This window comes from Aquila chrysaetos, chromosome Z (assembly GCF_900496995.4).
Source record: "Aquila chrysaetos chrysaetos chromosome Z, bAquChr1.4, whole genome shotgun sequence".
In the NCBI taxonomy this organism is placed as follows: Eukaryota; Metazoa; Chordata; class Aves; order Accipitriformes; family Accipitridae; genus Aquila; species Aquila chrysaetos.
Genome location: NC_044030.1, coordinates 58,988,289 through 59,008,559, shown reverse-complemented (window position 1 = coordinate 59,008,559; position 20,271 = coordinate 58,988,289). Strand labels below are relative to the sequence as shown.

Below are 20,271 nucleotides of genomic sequence, written 5' to 3'. Positions count from 1 at the left end.
TTCAAGCCAAGCACAGCATTTATTAATGTCATTAGAAATTGCAAATGAAACCTTAGACATTGGAGATGCATAAGGGCCCACAAAAAAAAGACTGCTGTTTGAGGGTGAAGGAAATCCTTCAGGGCCACTGCTTCTCCTGGGGGTGAGCACCCCTTGCTCCCTGCTGCCCAGCCTTTACCTGCTTTCATGTCATTACCATCTCCCCAAGCTAAAATACATAAGCATTGACTGCTGCACCTCACCACAGCAGGCATTGCAGTGGCAAGCAAAACTACAAAGGCAGAAAGCCTGATCTTACAGCGTCCCTTTAACAGCAGTAGAGGAAAAGTCTGATGTTCATACAGTAAAAAAACTAAACTGAGAGCCCAGCTTCCCCAGATACTCTATCCCCTCTCACTGGGATTACTGGGCAGTGGTGGTCAGGAAGGGTCCATGTCCCCTGAAGGCAAGTTGTGCACTCTTGTTAAACTGCAACAGCTTTGGAAAAGACCTCTTTTCCAAACCAGGGAGGGCTCAGTTTGATGTCACTTTGTTGGGTATCATCTCTGACACAGCACCTTGAAAGTGTACTTACTGAAAATGAGGTGTTTTCTCATGCTGCTGAGGGATACAGAAATGAGAGCAACAGAAAGAAGCCACGTCATGGTACGTCATGGTAATGTTTTACACCACAAGAGATAAAAGTCATCTTCTGCATTTATTTTCCAGTTTCTAAATAGAAATTGGTTCTTATCTAGCATTTAAATAGTCATTGATCTTTTGAGAAAAAACCCATATAGTAGGTAGTTATGATTGAAGGAAAGGAAAAACTTAAAAATACATACATACACAAAGACAAGAAACATGTCAACACCACTTTACCACTTTTGTATTTTATTGTGGAACTGAGTTTGTTTCCTTTACATCAAATATCCTCAATGGAAGAGGGGATATTGCACACAAATATCATAAAAGCACTACATATTACTTTCACTGGAAACTAATTTTCTACATTAGATATGACTGGATAGAATAGAAGTGATGCAGGATTATAAGACATAATACCATACACAGCTGCAGACTGACACAAACACCATTCAGAACAAGAGAGAGGAGGTGTGTGAGGTGCTTCTCAGCCAGCCACAAGACTGTTTCTTTCCATAGTTTGGAAGATAATGGCTGCATGCAAATGTGTGAAAGCTCATTTCAGATTTCCTCTTTTATGGTTGCGATTACAGCCCAGTCTTGAAGAAGTAGCTCCTGCCATCTGGAGCTTCTAGCTAGTCTAGTGAGGAGAAGCTGCTTTTTTAATTCTTCTTTTTTTTTCTTCTTTCTATATTTTTATGCCATTGTTTTATTTAGCTACTTAATTTTTTTAGATTTTTTGTAAAGTCACAACAAACAGACTTTTTTTCTTTTTTTATTTTAAATAGCAAACATTTTTAAACCAGGTGAATAATATAATTGCATTCTAAGAAATGCTTACTCCTAGTTGCTTTTAGTGTTTTGTTCAATTATTAAGTGAAAAGATGAAAGCTTACAGTTTCTTTCAAGTGTAAACATTATACTTTTTCCTTTTCTAATAAATCCAGACCAACGAAATTACTATTTCTCTCAAAACATCATTACTGAGCAAGAACCTCTGGCGACAGATGAACAAAGAGAAGCGTATGACAGAAATGTCCCAAATGCACAGTAAGCGCTCTTTGGAGCTGACTCGCTTGTGGTGGGAGGGATTGAAAATTCAATTAACAAATTGATTAAATCTTAGTAAATGAGTATCGGAACTCTCCTAAAATGCATAAGCTATCGTAGACAATTAAAAAAAAACGACATTCATATACACAGTTATCTCCATTCACCACAGTATGTAAAGTAAGTAAAAAAAAAAATCAAAAGTGATTTCTATGAAAGATGGGGTGAAAATAGAGGTCAATGAAGTCAGGCCCACCACAGGACTTTGAAAAGGCATGCAAGAGAGGCCCTGTCCAAGTTCAGGAGTGGGGTGGGATCTCCAAAGTTAATTCTTCATTGAATTATATGAAGCAGTATAGTAATAGCATAAAGATCATGACTGGGGATGCTGTTATGGGTACTACCATCATTTAAATGGAGTGTCTTTTACACTCAGATATTGAATCTTTATAATTAGAGTAATCAATAACAAACCATGCTCCTAGAAATTTATGCTGATCAACAGCACTCATCGTTAATGTACACGGTACATTTTGATGACTGTTACACTAAACTAATTGTGTAGTACTAGGACTAGCACAGTTAGATTAGTTCCACAGGCAGGAAAGACATTAAGGGCAAGAGGAGCCAATGGAGGAGTTCATCGCTGTGTTGCACCCAGGCGCCATTGCCATTTGAAAGGGAATGGATGGAACAGGCATTACAATACCACAGAATAGCCAGGCTGGGGTTTTAATATTCCTGTAGCAGCAAAAAAGCGAATGTATACTTTAAGATCAGCTGTAACTGTCTAATTATTAGTAGTAGTATTTTTAAAGTAAAACAAATGCTTGAGCCATCACAAACTTGCTTGGGGAGACTTAAGGCTTGATTCCAATTTCATTTACAGTAGGACCAAATGACTGTAACTTCTCCGACTCTAGTGAAATTGCTTCTGATTCACAGGAGCAAGTGGCGTAAGTGAGATTAGTCTCAGGACCACTGCTGTACTTAAAACAGATTTTCTACCAAAGCAGAGAGACAAACCATTTCAGACACTGTCAGAAAATCAGAAAATCTGTTCCCACCCACTCAAAAAGTTTGAAATCTGACCTATATAAGAAAGTAGACAAAGCAGAAAGAATTGTAGAAATAGTACAACTATTCTGCCAAACATTTGCCTATAACTTTGTAGACTATGTATTACAAAAGCAATTTTAAGTGAATGATTATGAGCCCAGCAAACATGCTTGTCTTCACAATACATTTCCATCTGCCTTTTGTGCCATAGTCATTCTGAGTTACTCTTAAAAACTTAAAAGGTATAGCAATAAATAAAACAGCATTTCTAGAGATACCTAAAAAAGAGAAGACATTAAAAATAAATGAAAACCCCCAACAACTGACAAACAGTAATTCACAGCATTAAATGGGCCTCAGGAGCCCACATTTAGAGGACCCTAAAGCAGTATAAAAAAAGAAACTCATAAAAATTAGGAGTGCAAACATATACCTATTAAACAAAAGTATCCTAACAATGTAAAATTGAAATAAATTATAAGTAAAGAAAATAAAATGAGGTCATAGTTCACTACATTGTGAAACTTAATACCAGACATAATTGTGAATCATACAGACCAGTACATATCTCCATTCTGGAGGCCTTTACACCTTCTTTAACTTCAGATTTGCAAACCTTCTACAATGTGGCAATTTTTTTTAAATTGGGGTAAGACTTCTGAGACTAAAAAATCCAAACTGTCTTTAATCACAGAACAGTCCTCTGCAAGTCTAGAGAAGGAAAAGAAAGAGGAGGAGGAAAGGGGAAAGGAAAGGAAAGGAAAGGAAAGGAAAGGAAAGGAAAGGAAAGGGCAAGGAAAGGAAAGGAAAGGGCAAGAAAAAGGCAAGGAAAGGCAAGGGAAGGCAAGGAAAGTGTGACTTATTTTAGCTTATTGCTTATTCTATCTTTTTTCAAGATCTTGCAAGGATTGAGAATGTAGGTTACACCCTTGTAAGTATTAGGCAATCAACTTTTCAAATCCCATTTTCTGTCATCAGCAATAGATTAATTTTACCACCAGGGTGCCCTTCCATCCCCCCACCCCCCAAAAGGTATTGGCAGTTGACTGTTTTCAATAAATTTTACCTCAATATCCATTCTCACTAGAACCTTAAACAATATTATTCATTTATCTTACAAAACTACTAAAAAAACTGCCTTCACCTGAAAAATTTTTCTTTGCATTTTCCTGTAAATGAAAAGGTTTGTTAAAAATTCATCTATTAAAAGTTCACACAGCACTAAAAAAAAAGGTTTCTGTACATTTGTTCCCATATTCAGTCTTAAATTAAACAAATAAAATAAGGTAAGACAAAGGAAGGTTGAATACTGTACAGGCTCACAGGTAACCTTTTTAATCATTCTGAATGTTTCACTAAGTTTTGTAACTCTGATACTGGACACCCCTTCAATCTTGCTTCCACAGTACAAAAGAAGCTTTCAAAAAAATGCTCATCTTGCCTTGTTGAGCTGTCCAGGTGCATCAATGAAGTGTTCACATAATTAACATACATAATTCATAGCACCAAGACGTTTGACCAGTCAGATAGGTTTCTCGTACCACACATGCACACTCACACTTCTTTACTGGTGTAACTACGATCCTACACAGATGTTCTATAAATTTGCTGTCTCAACATTAAAAAATAAGTGCATCAAGTTTCTTTGTACATTCAAGTCACTTTCTAAGGCAAATTGTCTACTGTATGTCCTCCCGACTGCTTTGGTATTTTGCTTCAGTTAGACAGTGGACATGGGTGTTCAAGCATGTGGACTGGTCAGTTCTGGCTGGAATGAGTGGACTTTCACTGGGAGCATGCCTTAGACCAACAATTCTGCATGTTGAAAGAAAGGTTTTAGACTTCTGGATGGGGTGCAGACTACGTGCATATTTGGCCTATGATTGTTATGGTATGTCAGTATGCAGAGTTCAAATTAAAGTGGAAAACTGCTGATGAGTGTTTAGCTTGTACATCCCTTCCTAGCCATGTTCTATTTCTTTTTATTTTCCAGCTAACTTAATTCTGTAAAAATGATCCCCTTTGCGATAGCTCAGATTGATAAAAATTTAAAAGTTTCTTTTCATGTGAGAGCATAAGCAGACTGCAGTAAGCGATACATCTATTGCCATAAGACTAATGCAGAACTAATTATTTATTACTTTCTCCTCCTACCCCTCTCTCTCTTTCTCTCTCTTTGTGTTTCTTTAGAGGGCAAATGCCTCTACCTGGCGGAAGTCAGTTGGGGTTGCTAGTGCATGGTTTCCAAACGTTCAGCAGAGATGAAACTGGATCTGTATTTTCATAGTAATTTGAACCTTACTATGGGAATAATGTTATTTCCCTTAGCAATCAGCAAAGACTGAAAAATATTAGTGACTTGCATCACTGTGACACAGTATAGCATTTGGCGGGTATATAGTTCAGCAGTTGAAAGAGATGGGTTGAATTTTTAGAAAAGGTGTTTTCAAACTGAAGAATTTCTTGAAACAAAGTTTAATCTTGTGGTGCATGGTCTCATTCTTACAGTTCAATCTTGCATGCAGGAAAAGATTCATCTTGCATAACAACAGTGCTGCTGCTTGCCAAAACCATGATGTTGAGGTCCTGCTGTTTCTCATGGGTCTCTTGGTACCATTCCCTCATTACTTCCGAGTCATGGGTGGGGATTAAAGTCACCTGCAACACAAAACAGGAGAAGTCCTGAGGAACGGACAACAGAAACAGCTGATAAGAAAAACAGCTTTGTAAGAAGCCCCAGCGAACAAGTATGTTTCCCTTTTGGAAAGAGTAGGTCTTTATGCAATAAATACTTGAATAAATGGACAGATAAAAACAAAAAAATAAACACCTAGGTAAGGTAATATGACTGCAAAGAAGTAGTTTATCAACATAAAACCTTGGTTTTGTAAGGTGCTGAGGTGCAGCTTTCCAGAGAAGTAGCAGTCTGTAGTCTGCACTGATATGTTTTCAGATTATGGCCAAATATTTTGTTTACTTATTGATCATGATGGAAAGGCACATGAAGTTTCCAAGTGTACGTGATTACCATATAAACCATGAAACATTCACTTTTCTTTCCTACTTACAAACTGCAATGTTTCCAAACTTGGATCATATATGGTATAGTAACAAGATGAAACAGCCAAATGGCCCTGTAAAGCAGGTACCAACTGTTTTATTCACCAGGAACAGGTCAGAAGGGCCAGAAATGGGGGAGCGGCTGAGTGTGGTGCAGCTCTGTGCTTCACTCGGGTGTCCTCTCACATCATCAGTGAAGCGAGGTGGCCAGCCTGGGGACTCCATTCCCCGGCAGCTGCCATCCACTCCAGAGGCTCTGTGGCTTCCTGTAGTGGCTTCCCAGAGAAGGTTAAATTTCCAGGTAGACATACCGGTGAAGAGCCTACCTGCATGTTACTCTCCCACTGCGCCTTGCCCTCCAGCAGGGAGTCCAGAACAGCCCTGCTTGGCTCCTCGGCTGCAGAATCATTCCCGCTCACCACATAGTAGGATGACCGCACCCTCTTGAAAAACTCAACGTCGACGTTCTTGCTATTGCTGTGGTTGGGAATGTACACCAGATCCAAATACACCGGAGGTCCTGGAGGCACTGCTGTAGATTTTGGCACCTTAGTATTCCCAGGTCCTTTGGAAACCAAACAACAAAATATATCACAGGCTGGTTAAAAACATGCATTTATTAATTACTATTATAGCCACTGAGGTCAGATGTGTCCAATTATAGCTTCACCCTCCTACACCTAATGACATGTTCAAGCTTTGTTGTATCCCAGTTACGATTGTAATGGGAGGAAAAACCTGAATAACAGTAACTATATGATACAATACAAACTCACTACCACATAACCAAAAATTAACCAAACCTCTGCCAGTAACACACTACTATTATCCAACAATTACTACACTGTGTAACAACAGTTATTATCCAACAATTACTACTAGGGCTGTGACTACTGAATTACTGTTCAATAAATGGTGGTATTATCTTCCAGGTTAAGAAGTACAGCTTTTTGAAAGTCTCAAGTATGCACAATTATAAAACCTAGGGTCACACTAGGAGCCATGCAGATTTGAAGCAGTCCTGAGATTCAGGTTATCAGTACATAGTAAGACATGGTAGCTGTTGATATACTCAGCCTGCCTTACAGGTGCATCAGGAAAGTACTACACGTGAGCAGAAAGAGGGTCAAAGAGGAACTTGGGAGGACAGAGAAACTTGTAAAGCAATTACTTCAGGCAACTGAGAACAAGTGTTTGTTTGCCTGCTGGATCCTTATTTGCATACACAAAGTAGCCACTTATGGCAAAAAGTAGGGGGAAGCATGTTTTTGCTGCTGCACATAGTATAGTAATTGTTCAAAGAAGAGCTTCAGTCAAAAGGAACTTGAAAGTTTAAACTCACATTAAAAATACTAACCCCCAAAAAAGCAGCTTTTGCTACGCAGTGGATCATGGTATGAACTGAAGATCAGGATTCAACCAGTAATTTTATCCAGATGATCACCATTTATGTTCTGTTAGCCTTCTCATGTTGTTACAGAGGATGAAGCTTGGTAAACTACTATCTGAGCAATACGCTGTATTTAAGGTCACATACTGTAAGGCCAGCAAAGTCTATTACAGTTGTCTAGCATGTCCTGCCGTTCACCACAGGGCAATATGCCAAATAAGCATCATGATATGATAAGATTTCCTGAATTAGAAAGTTCTTACTATTGGTTATGTTACAAAATCTTTTATTATCTTTTATCATAAAAAATCTGTGATATATCTTTCTGAATTGTGGATACCAACACTGGATAAAATATTAGATGTTACATTTTACACTTAAATGTCATTATCAAAGAGTGCTTTGTCTTCTGCTCTAGCGTGTACCTGAGAAGTATGTTTTAAGGAAGAAGAACCTCACATAGAGCTAAAGTGCTGGAGAAATGTTCAGCATGAGGAACTATACTGCTGCTTTGAAATGCATTTACCAACAGAGGCATGCAAATGATGGTGTAAGAAAGGAACAGTGGACCACTTAAAATGGGGAAGCTAAAGACAGTTGAATGCTGGTTTATTTGTACTGAATCCTAAATCTGCTCCTTGTAAAAAAGCTTTCAACAGAACACCAGTCCTGACAATAGCAAAATCAAAGTATCCCCCCAAACATCCTCTGAACAAGATCTGCCAGAAACAACAGATTAGCACAAAGCCTCCTTCAGTAATCTAATTCATATTTTATTACTACTTAGAATACATAACATTTATGCAAAATGACATTAACTTTCTGTATGTTTAGTCATCACTGATGGCATAAGACTTTAACCGGATTACGTGATGTACATGCTTAGTTCACTGAAAGTTCTCTTACTATGCTTATAATTTTTTAAAATACACCTTTTAAAATTAATCCAGCAAAGCATCCAATGGCTGATAGTACCTTTGCCTCCCACAATATTAAATAGCATTAATTTATGTTAAGGGAATTGTTCATACTTGTATCTTACAATGAATAAAGTGGTTCACTTCGCTACTGATTTCACTTCACCTATAAAAGTGGTACTTTTAATGCTATTAGTTGGTTAACAGTTTAGACAGCTAATATTAAGTTCTTTATATTTTATGTACTCGACACATCAAGTTTCTCAGATTACACAAGTTAAATTAGTAAAATTCATGTATTTAAATATGGCCTTTACACACTGGATTTATATTTAAAACCTGGACTTTCTTTGGGGGTTTGCTGCAAACCACATGCTTAGCTGATATAAAGGCAAACTAACTTCACTGTAAAAACTAAGAAAATCTTAACACTAGGGAACTGCTCTCTGTCTTTACCTGTGGTTGCAGTCTTTGCTGACTTGGATGTTGTTGTATTTGCTGCATTCTTGGTGTCCTTATCTTTCTCTTCCACTCGAGACTTTACTTCTGGGTTAGAGATATTTTTGGTTGCCTTCTCCACAGACTCCTTCTTTTTTGGAGAAGCTGTTTTGGAAGTTTTGTCTAAAGATTCTTTTATAGCTGGCTTTGGTGAAGCCACTTGTTTTGATTTACCATCACTTTTTTTAACAGGAGAAGACGACTTGGTTTTAGTACCCTGCTTTTTTGTCTTTGTCTTTTCTTTGAGGTCCTTCTTCAAAGGTTTACCTAAATTCTGATCAACAGGCAGAGACTCTGGGTCAACCATGGAAACATCAGGGTGCCTAGGAGAAGGGCTGCGATCCTGCATCGGGACAGGTGGCGGGTCAATGTGTTTGTACGTAATTGTCTTGTCCGTCGGAATGGTTTCTGACTCATCTTCTGAGTCAATGTTAGCATCTGCAGTGATGGAAGGACATTCCTCAGTCTCCGGGGGAACATCTGAATCGGTCTGAGATGGGGCAGACTCGCTCACGGACGTGGGTGGGGTTTCATCACACTGCCGCCCTTGCTGCTTTCCCCCAGAAGGTGGCTGAGCTCCCCCAGATAGTGTTAATGGCTTCTCTTGATCTTGAGACTGTTCTTCACTTGCAAACCACTCAAGGGGGTTCGGGTTGATAAATGAGGGTGAAAGTTCAGTTTTGGGATGTTTATATTCGCAAGAGGACACAAGGCATAAGTCAACATCTTGACGGGACTCTGCTAACGATTTTCCTGGAGTGAAATGTGCACTTGCTTCATAGGAATAGCTGGTAGCTTCAGGTGACCTAGTGGCTCTCCCAGTTGTCTCAAATGAGTAACCTGTGGCTTCAGGTGAACTGGAGGCTTTCCCAGTTGTCTCATAGGAGTAAGCCATGGCCTCTGGTGACCTGGTGCTTCTCCCAGTCGTCTCATAGCAGTAGCTAGTGGCTTCTGGTGACTTAGTCATTTTCCCTGTTGTCTCATAGGAGTAATCCATAGTATCGGGTGATCTGGTAGCTTTCCCAATTCTCTCATAGGAATAATCTGTGGCCTCAGGTGATTTGGTAGTTTTCCCAATTGTCTCATAGGAATAATCTGTGGCCTCAGGTGATTTGGTTGTTTTCCCAGTCATCTCATAGGAATAATCTTTGTACCCAGGTGACCTGGTGGTTTTCCCAGTCATCTCATAGGAATAATCCATGGCCCCTGGTGACCTGGTGGTTTTGCCTGCCACCTCATAAGAATAATCTGTGGCCTCACATGACCTCTTATTTTTTGCAATTATCTCATAGGAATAATCTGTGGCCTCAGGTGACCTAGTAGTTTTCCTGGTTGTCTCATAGGAATAATCTGTGGCCTGAGGTGATATAGTAGATCTTCCAACTGCCTCATAGGAGTAGCTAATATCCTCTGGTGACCTAGTAGTTTTCTCTGTGGCCTCATAAGAATAACTAAGTTCTTCTGGGGACCTGCTGCTTTTCTCTGAATCTTCTTTTTCTGGGCTAAGTAATGGTTCTGGACTGTGCTTTGTTAGGGGTTCCTGGTAACTGAATGCTTTGACAGAGGACACCTGCAGTGACAATGAAGGTGTGTGACTAGCTGACACCGCTTCTGTGATTGCAGGAGGTGAATCTGGAAAACTAGGGGAGTACAGAGGAGAAGATTCCCTTGGAGTTAATGGAGATAGGTCAGACTTTGGTGACAGCTTTTCTCCTAGGCTCTGCGCTTTTTCTGAGGTAAAAGAAGAATGTAGTGACATATCTCTGGGTGGAACAGCACCTGAAAAAGTTTCCTCTGGCAGTGGTGAAGTTACCTGGGAAGGTGTATGAGCTGATGAAGTTGAGGATGAAGCTTCAATTTGAGAAACTGAAATAATTTCTGAAATATCTTTCTCCTGAGAGTAAGATGACTGCTCCACAGGGGAAATCTTCTGTGCAAAAGTAGGCTCCTGTATATCTGAAGGGCTATAATCTACTTCTGTTGGTCCATTTTCAGATATATGGTGTATACTGGTGCCTATAGTAGGATATTCTGGAGATTGCCTACTAAAGTCCATTGCTAAAGACTGCTCAGGGGACTCCTGACCAAATTCTACTGACATAGTTGACTGCTCAGGAGATCTGTGATCATGCACTGGTGTTCTTGATTTTGCGGTCTTAGGTGAGAAATCTGGTGGAGAAATTGACATTGGCCTTGGGCACTCTTCCTTAGATGGAGACATTTCTGTTTCCTGAAAAGTTGTTGGTGTTTGTACAACTGACACTGAAAGGGAATCATCAACTTCGGTAGAGTGGGGAGATCCAACCTCAGCATGCAAAGAAGGAGATACATCATCAGTAGTTGGTTCTGGAAATGAACTAGTAGCAACAGATGCTGTAGAGACAGAAGCTACTCCTTCTATATGGGAATAGGTGTCTTCTGCTACAACCTCATCAACAGGAGTTGCAGACTTGTCAGAAACAGTGCCTTCAGAAATTGACATTTTGGTATCTTCTTTTAAAGAACCAAACTGACCGATATCTATTTGAGTAGGTGAGAGATCACCTGCTAACTTCCGCTCATCCAAGACCAGGGAAGACTGGGAGCTGCTGGGTTCTGTATCCTCCATTTTCCTTTCTAGGCTGAAGCCTTCCTTAATTACCATAAACTCCATACTTTTTTCATCTTGTTTTTCTTGGAAAAGGCCCACAGAGCTTGCTTCAGAAGCTGGGCTCATCTGAACAGGTGATTTTTCTATTTCAGGTTTCTCCTCAGAAGGACTTCCATCATCTCTGGTTGGAGACTTTAAATCAGCACTCAAAAATGTATCATAAGCAGTCTCTGAACCTATCAGTGGTGGACTCCGCAGAGGTGAGAGAACCTTTTCAATAGGAGATTCTGAATCTGGCACAGGCTCATCCATAGGGCTTATTCTGGGTTTTGCAGACTCATCTTTGACTTCACTGAATTCAAAGCTAACAGGAGCTTCTGTTGACTTTTCACTGGTTTCAGAGGGAAGCTGACTGGACTTTTCGTCAGTGGGAGACTGATAATAAGGTGTGTGGCCAGCACTACCAGCAGCAGACTGTGAGGGAGATGCTACTTCTAACGTTTTATCTTCAGGGCTTGCACAGTGCTCTTCTGCAACTTCTTGATGTACATCAGGCAATGTAGCAATGGGGACAGGCTCAGATGAGACCTTGATCTCATTGGGAGTGAGCGAAAAGTTCACACTACGTTCACTCAGTGGTGTTTTGGCAACAGGAGATGGAGGAGACAAACTGTCAGCTGGACTCTTGGCTGGACTACGTTTTCCACCAACATCTTCTTGGTAGGGTTCTTTGATTTCTAATTTGGCAGTGCCTTGGATTTCACTTTCTTTTTGCCGATATACATCTTGGAATGCAGATCTGCAGAATCTGTCTTCCTCTAATGAAGAAGGTGGTGAGATGGTGGAAGCTGAGGCATTATAGTCTTTACCTTCTGTGGCCTCTGTTTTGGATCCTTCAGATAATCCATTAAAAGCATCTGGAAGTGGAGAAAGTTTAGGCCTGCCAAACTCTTGAGCGTACAGTGATGTCTCATACTTGGTAATGTTCACATACTCCTGAGAGGGTGAATCACTTTCCTCATTGTTAGTTTCATCACTCATGACATCACGGGGTGTCGACATTTCATCCATTGGAGTTGGTTCACTAGATATTTCAATGGTAGACTGTGTGTAACCTGAAGTAGCAGTGAATTCCTCAGGTTGATCTTCTCTATTTTCTTCATCAGAAACAGTGGCTTCACTTTCTGAACCACCAGGTAATGTCTCATCATGGATAGAAGAGGCTGGCTCAAGTGCTGGAGACTGAGGCTCTGAGCGTTTTGTTGGTGTAATTATGAGTAGGCCATATTTATCTTCAACTTCACCAGCTTCTGCAGCTTTGTCTACCACAGCCATCACATAGTCTTCTTCAGCTTCTATTTTTTCAGTTTCCTCTTCACCTCTGATGTCTTCTGCTTTGTCTTCCTCATCTTCTTCAGTCTCTTCAGTTTCTGCCTTTTCTATTGCTTCTTCCCTGTCTTCTTCAGCCCGTTCATCTGATGCCTCATAATCTGCCTTTTCAATATACTTTTCATCTTTAACGTTAGCATCTGCTTCAGCCATTATTTCTTCTGAGCTCTCTTCAATTTTTCTTGCTTCCTCCATATATGGTTTTGTGGTGTCCAATGGTGTCTTTTCTTCTTCATCTTCACCTCGTTCTTCAGCTTCTTCTGTCTCTGCCTTTTCCTCATAATCTCCTGCTTCGGATGATTCTTCCAAGCCAGTTCCCTCATCTTCAAACTTTTCATTGTCATCAACCCTGTGCTTTTCTACAGGTTCCAATTCTTCGGGTGTCTGTTCACACTCACCCTCAGCCTCTGTGGTAGTTATGCCTTCATCAGAGGACTCAGCAGGTCCTTCATTATCTAATTTTTCTTTTTGTACTTCAAAGGCCTCTTTTTGTACTGTGCCAGTGAGTTTCAGTTCATCCTCTATAAGTGCAACTTGAGGTTTTGTTTCTTTTATTGTTTCTACTTCTTCAGCTTTTAATTCCTCAAAATCCTTTGTTAAATCCTCTGGTGAAGACATAAGGGATCTCTCTGCTTCAAGTTCCTTTCCACTAGCTGTAATTTCTGCAGCTGCTACAGCTGCTACAGTTGTGGCAGCAACTCCAACTGCTGCAAGGGCAGCTTGTGCTCCACTGACTTTGATCTCCTTCTTCACAGTCTTAACTTTTCCTTTTTCCTTTGGCTTTCCAGCAGGTACTGCTTCTTTTTTAGCAGGTTCCTCCTTCTTTTGTGGTTTAGGCTTTGCTGCTGGCTTTTTGGCTTCAGTTGAAGGAGCAGCTGTCTTCTTTGTTTCCTTAGGAACCTTTTTGATGTCCTTTTTGGCTTCTTTTTCTTCCTTCTTAATTTCCTTCTTCTCTTCTTTTTTACCTTCTTTTTTAGCTTCCTTTGGTGGAGCTTCTTTCTTTACTTCCTTCTTAGTTTCCTTCTTCTCTTCCTTTTTCACCTCTTTTTTAACTTCTTTCTTGATCTCTTCTTTTTTGGGTTTTTCCTCTTTTTTGACGGGTGTTTTCTCCTCTTTTTTAGAAACCTCTTTCTTTGGTTTTTCTTTTTCCTCTTTCTTTTCTTCAGGTTTTGCTTTGACTTCCTTTTTCACTGGCTTCTCCTTTGACACTTTTGGTTTTACATCTGTAGTTTGTTTTTCAGAAGTTTCAGATTTTACTAATTGTTCTTCTTTACTTGTTATGTCCTTTTCCGCCACTATAGGTTTGGTCTCCACTTTTGCTGGTTTCTCTTTTTTAACTGGAACTTTTTCTTTGCTTTCCAACTTCTGAGGCTTTTCTGGTGCCAGAGTAGGCCTTGCAGGCTCTGGTGTTTCTTCTTTAGACTCTTTTCTGACTGGCTTGCTTGGTGGTGTCTTTCCAGCAGGCTTGAGACTCTCCTTGCTGTCTGTTCGTTGTTTCAACTTTGCTTGTTTCACAGCTGGACTAGCAATGTTCCCAGTTAGGTCTTTTTGTGTAACCATTGGTTGTTTAAGGAAGTCTAAGTGTTTGAGTTTTTCTAGTCCTTCTAGAATACTATATTGGGTGCTGTTTCCAGGGAACAGAACTCGGACTATTTTTTCTGCAGGATTAGCTGGGTGCCACACAATCAGGGATGAGACAGAGGTGAAGTAGGATAACGGAATGTCTAGTTCTTGGCCATTTGGTAGCAGGAATTCAGCTTTATCTTTGTTAGTACCACTCCACTGCTGCATAAAGTATTGCATCTCTTTGCTATTTTTGACGGGATTAAGCACATACATCTCAAGTTTGCCAACTCCCATTTTCTGAAATAAAATGATGGGGTCAATGGTATTTCCCATGTTTCTGAAAAGAGGTTCTGGTTTCATAGACAATTTATTTAAATACTGGAGAGTAAAACAAGCTTCTTCTACACTCCTTTTCACTCTAAAGTTAGGATCCAGGTTCTTCAGGTTCTCAGGTACATTAAGGAATACAACTCCTAAATCAGGTGAGATCAGATTTTTCATCCAGTCACTGTTGGTAGTAGACCCTTGGGACTGTTCCTCTTCTAGTTCAGCTATCTTTCGCTGAAGCATGCTATTAATTCCTGGCAGGTTGTCATCTCCAATGTGAGTGAGCAGAATGGAATCTACCCTGTCCAAATGCCGGATAAGTTTCCAAAAGCAAGATTTTCTTTCAGATCCTCCATTGATAAGCATGTTGAATCCATTCACTGCAAACAATGCAGAGTCCCCTCTTCCCCCTGGGAAAATATAACAGCAGGGTTTGGAGAGTTTCAAGAAGCCTCCTGAGGTTGGAGGTTCCAAAATGTCAAAAGGTGATGGCACTTCTACTGATTCTGACAGATACTCTGTGAATTCAGAGAGTCCTTCCATTTCGGGCAATATGGAAGCTGAGTTGAGTTTAATGTTAATAAAGTCTTGAAGGTTGTGTCTGTCAAGGTTGGAATTTTTCCAGTCCCCTTCCTCAGGGCAGAAAAGAGTTAGGCTGGCTTTGTTGGCAGGGTGTGTGGTGCTCAATAATTCACCAATCTAGGGTTGTAAAATAAAAACATAAGAAGATGCATGTAAATTCATTTTTTAATGACAATTACTGTCAGAATATAGTATTTCCTGATCAGATATAGATAATACCTTTTCCATTTGCTTCTGCACTGGTCAGTACCCATCCTAGAAGCTAAAGGAACCTGTTACCACAATTAGTTTACTACTGTATTTTTTTAAATACAAAGAAGGACCTTATTCCTGGTCCCCATTGCCCAAAGGATGACAGTACTCCAAGGTTCCCCCTTCCCTCCTCCACTCTTTATAGGAGGATGGTACAAGCTTTTATATTGAGAGGGTATGAGGACTATGAGGCTAATGCTGCCAGAGCTGCCACTATGTCTACCATTGGCTCCTGAGTCTCCCTGCTGCCCCAGTCCACCCAGAAGAACCAGCCAAATATCCAAGGGACAAGCACATTCTCTTAACCGGCAGAAAGTGACTGCAACACAGAGGAGGCCAGCATCCTCCCAGGGGCAGCCGCCTTCCTTACCCCTTCTCTCATGGGATATATTCCACCACACCATCATTACTGCAGTTCCTTCTGCAGGCTGCTTCCTGAAAAGCCAGCACCGCTTCCAGATTAGCACGACTGACTGCAGGGGAGTTTTTCAGAACACTAAGAAATGAGTTACTGCTTCAGAAATGCAAACAGCAACAAATTTTGTAATTTTGAGACTACAAGGTACACGGCTAAAGAAAGAGCCAGAAAAAAAGTAGTTAGGGTTAAAAATGCTCCTGTCCTTATTTTGATATTAAACTCACAGGCCACAAAAGTTGAAATTTACAATAACTCCATTAATTTTGACCGTATTTGATAACATGCTAATACCAAACCAGCTGCTGAAATAAAAGCACAGAAAACAAGTTCTATGCCATAGTATGAAGACCTGTTGTTCTGTTCCAGTCTGAATGAAAATACAGTATTTGATGGTCCCAGATCAGTAGACAAACAAACATGAAAAAGTATGACATATTTTATACCTTCTTCCAGTTCCACAAACACTTTCATTTGACTTTTTTTTTACTGACAGTTAGGTTTAATGTAGTCCATTTCTGTTCTATTTGCTCTTTAACAGAGACCACCAAATTATGTAAACTTCTTCTTTAAAGAAGTAATTCAGACATAAAATATCAGTGCAAAATATACCAGCACACCATCATCATGCAAAACACCACAACCTTCTTTGCAGAGACTCAATTATCAGTTCAAGCTGTGAGAACAGTTTTCATAAAGACGATATAGGTTATGCTACAGCTGAATAATTTTAAAGTCTTGGACCACAAGCTGAATCAGCAGAATAAATGAATATATAAAAAATTAATGATGTTTGATTGCACTAGAGCTCTTTAGGCCTCCATGTGTGTTTGTCTCCCTTCCTTTCTTTGTGTTACATAATTTATTTTCAGCATTTACCAAAAATAAAACTCAACAAAGATACAGTGGCTGTCATCCAAAGAAAAATAATCCAACCAATACCTACATAAAACAGAAAATAAGTATTTTCTATCTTTCTTTGTCAGCCTTACTTAGTATCCAAACCATTTGACAGGTCTATAAATAAATCTCACCCATATGTCAGATATGGCTTTGTCTGAAAAGGAGCAAAGTCAAAAACAAAGCAAAACAAAATAAAAGGAGAAAAGGCAGAAAAGGATGAAAGATAAGGAAAACAGGAGAACCATTCCTGTTGTTTATTACAGAAATTAGAAAAGAAGGGCAGCACAGACCACAGCTCTGAAATGGATTTAGGATCTCAAGTGTACTCCTTATGCTGTGTCTCTGATCAGGGTTGAAAATACATTATTAGGAAGAGACAAAAGTAGTAAAAGATCACTTCCTCTGGATGAATAAAACCAAGTCTGTTGCACACATAAGGAGATAACTTGACTACAGACTACTTGCTTGTAGGGCCAATTTTCTGGCTAGATTAAAAAATCATACGGTAATACACTGGGCTAATGAATATACTGGAACAAGGTTTGGGATTAGTCCTCTCCAGTTTATATTATACCATATCTGGATTTCTGTTTCATACTCCTAAATTCTGACTGACTTTGCTCCTAAAAGTTGGCACACATAATGCAGACAGTGTTAAGCCACTGGTAGCGCAGGCCAATGAAAAGTTGGAGAAAAATCATTCCAGACATAGCTCATATCTCTTAGCAATAGCAAGTTCAGGAATGCCCCTGAAAAGGCCTCAATGTATTTGCATTTCAAATGGTGACACCAAAGATATTGAGAGTTCCACTGCTTACTCTATTTGATAACACAGAGATGTAACTGCTCCTTCTCTTCTCTGGATTCAGTCACTCTGGGAGCACAGAAATGTATCTGTGAAGCTGATCATCTTTTCAAGTACTGAGAGAAATCTGTTGAGGAATCCTAGAGTTTTAAAGGTGTCAGAGCTAGTGAAGGCAAACAGCAAGCTTGCTGCTCAGAGAAAGCAGAAGATTGTTTCCTATGCTGGACCACAAAGGTAAAAAGAAAGGTTTTCCTCTGCTAGCTGTTGCTGCAGAGGCCATGGAATGGGACATCTTCAATCTTCTGGCACAGGAGAGGTTGAAAACACCACTTCTAGGCATTGCCTGCAGGGAGTTCTGCATGCTAGAGATGGATTTCTGAATTAGACTTTGTAAGAGTATCCCCCCAAAAGATATTTCTTTATTTGTAAGCACATTCCTTGTCCATAGTTCAGGTTTGGTCCACTGAAGTAAAAATGGGCAGAGAAACACCAACTCTACACAGTACTCATCAAACCTTACATGCTTATAGAATCATAGAATCACTTAGGTTGCAAAAGACCCTGAAGATCATTGAGTCCAACTATAAACCTCACACTGCCAAGTCCACCAGGGTCAGGACAGAACAGGAATTCTTTCTTCGGATCACAGCTTAGAAAACCACTAACCACTTTTTTCTAGCCCTTTTTTCTAAACTTTTTTCCAATTTGTAGCCCACCTAAAAATTTCCCAGTAATGGGACCTTTAAAAAATGTCGCATACACAGACTGCAGTATGGCAAATGCAATCTTTCTTTGCTTTTGTGAAATCTTGTAGAAGCAGTGAGAGCCCAAGGCTCCAGAAGAAATAAGCTGGAAGCCAAGACTGTCAAAGAGCCGTACTGGCTGGCTGGTGAGCCTGCTGCCAGCCGCAGATACGAGCCAAGTGAGCCTTGCTCATAGCCCACAGGACCATGCCCTGCACACCCACCACTGTGGCAATCCCTTGGCGACTGTAACTCCTGGCCAAACACCACCCCTCCGCTTTCCAGCCAACAATTTCACTTCCTAACAGTAATGGTAGGATTTGCCCTAGTTTTGCATGTAGTCATAAAGTAATTTTGTGTCGCTAATTAGCCAGAGGTACAAGGAGCTTGGGTATGCAATTTCATAAAAAAGTAACTCTGTGAACTGCCAGTGAGTTTTAGGCATCATGTATGTTTCAGAGAGCAGGAATCCAGCTCTTTCCCCAGCCCTACAACCATATGCTGAACAAAGAGGCTTTGAGAATAGGATCAAAGGGACACAATAAGATCACGCTGGAGCTCATGCAAACTTTGCTTTTTCAGTGCTGAAGTTTCAGATCTCACTCCACTGACATGCTCCTAATTAATTTTGGAAACTAAATTCCTAGGGATGCAGCCATATAGTTTATTTAAATATATACTTTACACAGCAGCCAAATTAAGTGTGACAGCTTGTTTACTATGGGTTCCTGGCCTATGGGAGCTTTCAGACACAGTACATTAAGCAAGACAGCAAAATAACAAGTCATGAAACAAATGGCATTAAGTACCGGTATACTTCTTACTTATCTTTTTGGTATGTAAAAATCACAAGATTTATAGATTTCACTGGCTAGATTTTAAACACTACTATAAAGAAGCCAAGCAGGTAGGTGGTGCAAAAAACTACAGCTCTTCCAACAGACAGCCTCTGTCTTATTTAATGTCACCTATTACTTAGCTGCCACCAGGCAAGAACCTGGTGTCAAGTTCAATTTGACTGCTTTGTATGTGCACCTTAGATAAACAACCTGTATATTTTAAACACAGCACTACCTCCTTCCATTGTCAAAAGGTTCCTTGATTTTCTGTTTCTGGAAGTTACAATTTAACTCCCCAAATTAAAATTTAATTCTTTTGTTAAGCAATTTATATCAAATCTAAAGTAAATTAAATAAATGTTTTGAAAGAAAGCCTATAATGAATAGTAAAGAGCATCAGCATCAGGCTGCCAATGCTAACTCTAACAACACAGAGGGCCATTTTCAGCCTTCTAGAAACCTCTTCCATCACCTGACAATGTACAGAAGACACTTTTCTGAACACACCTCCTGATCTGTGAAGATCTCAATGAAGTTCTGGAAGGAGAAGGACCCTGATTGAAGAATTAGTTCTCCTGTGTTTTCAAAGCACTGTCCGGTTAGTACAAGGAGCTTGTGTCTTGCAGCATCCGTGATCATTAAGCGCACCTAGAGTGAAGGAGAGAAATGTATCAATAATGGGAGTTACCATGTGTTTCTATATTCTGCTGAGAATGTGCAGTTTCTCTCTCCTACTTTAAAACATATTTTGCACCAGAATCTCCCAGGACTGTCGAAACATTATTAAGTTATAGTGCTGTTTACAAAAGACAATGAGAAAGGTGCAAAAGTGAAAAAAAGGAGGGACAAGAAGCAATTAGAGAGAAGATCTGATGAATAAACCAAACTAATGACATGGAAAAAAGAGCAAGGAGCAGAACAGAATAAAATTTGAATGAAAAAAATAATATTTTCAATGAACAAACATATTCCTTATGTAACTCAGTGAATTTTAACAGCACTGTATCAGGACAGCCTTGGTAAGCTGTGTTCTATGTACTAATGAGAGACAACTGCATGTGTCAGACTCAGGTTTTGGAAGGCTGCTCTTTCCTAAAGTACAGCATTACTTGCCTCTCAGTTGCGAAAACATGACTGAAAAGTTACAGCCACAAATCACACATTAAAGTGTCATATTTACACTGTCATTCTGTTGTAACCTGAATCATCTAGAAAGTCAAGGGACAGTTCTGTTTCACCATAATCATAAACTTGAACTTCAA

At 39.8% G+C, this 20,271-nt stretch overlaps 1 protein-coding gene across 1 annotated transcript in view; it reads right to left on the bottom strand.

Moving 5' to 3' along the window:
- Nucleotides 1-856: 856 nt before the first annotated feature.
- The window catches only part of MAP1B (microtubule associated protein 1B), a 74,675-nt gene continuing 55,260 nt past the window's right edge, over nt 857-20,271 (bottom strand). Inside the window, exons 4-7 of the mRNA XM_030005523.2 lie at nt 19,517-19,657; nt 8,557-15,169; nt 6,120-6,358; nt 857-5,391 (exon numbers count right to left, since the gene is read on the bottom strand). Coding sequence (XP_029861383.1) covers nt 5,236-5,391; nt 6,120-6,358; nt 8,557-15,169; nt 19,517-19,657 — 7,149 coding nt within the window. The 3' untranslated portion in view covers nt 857-5,235. The remainder of the gene's footprint in view (nt 5,392-6,119; nt 6,359-8,556; nt 15,170-19,516; nt 19,658-20,271) is intronic.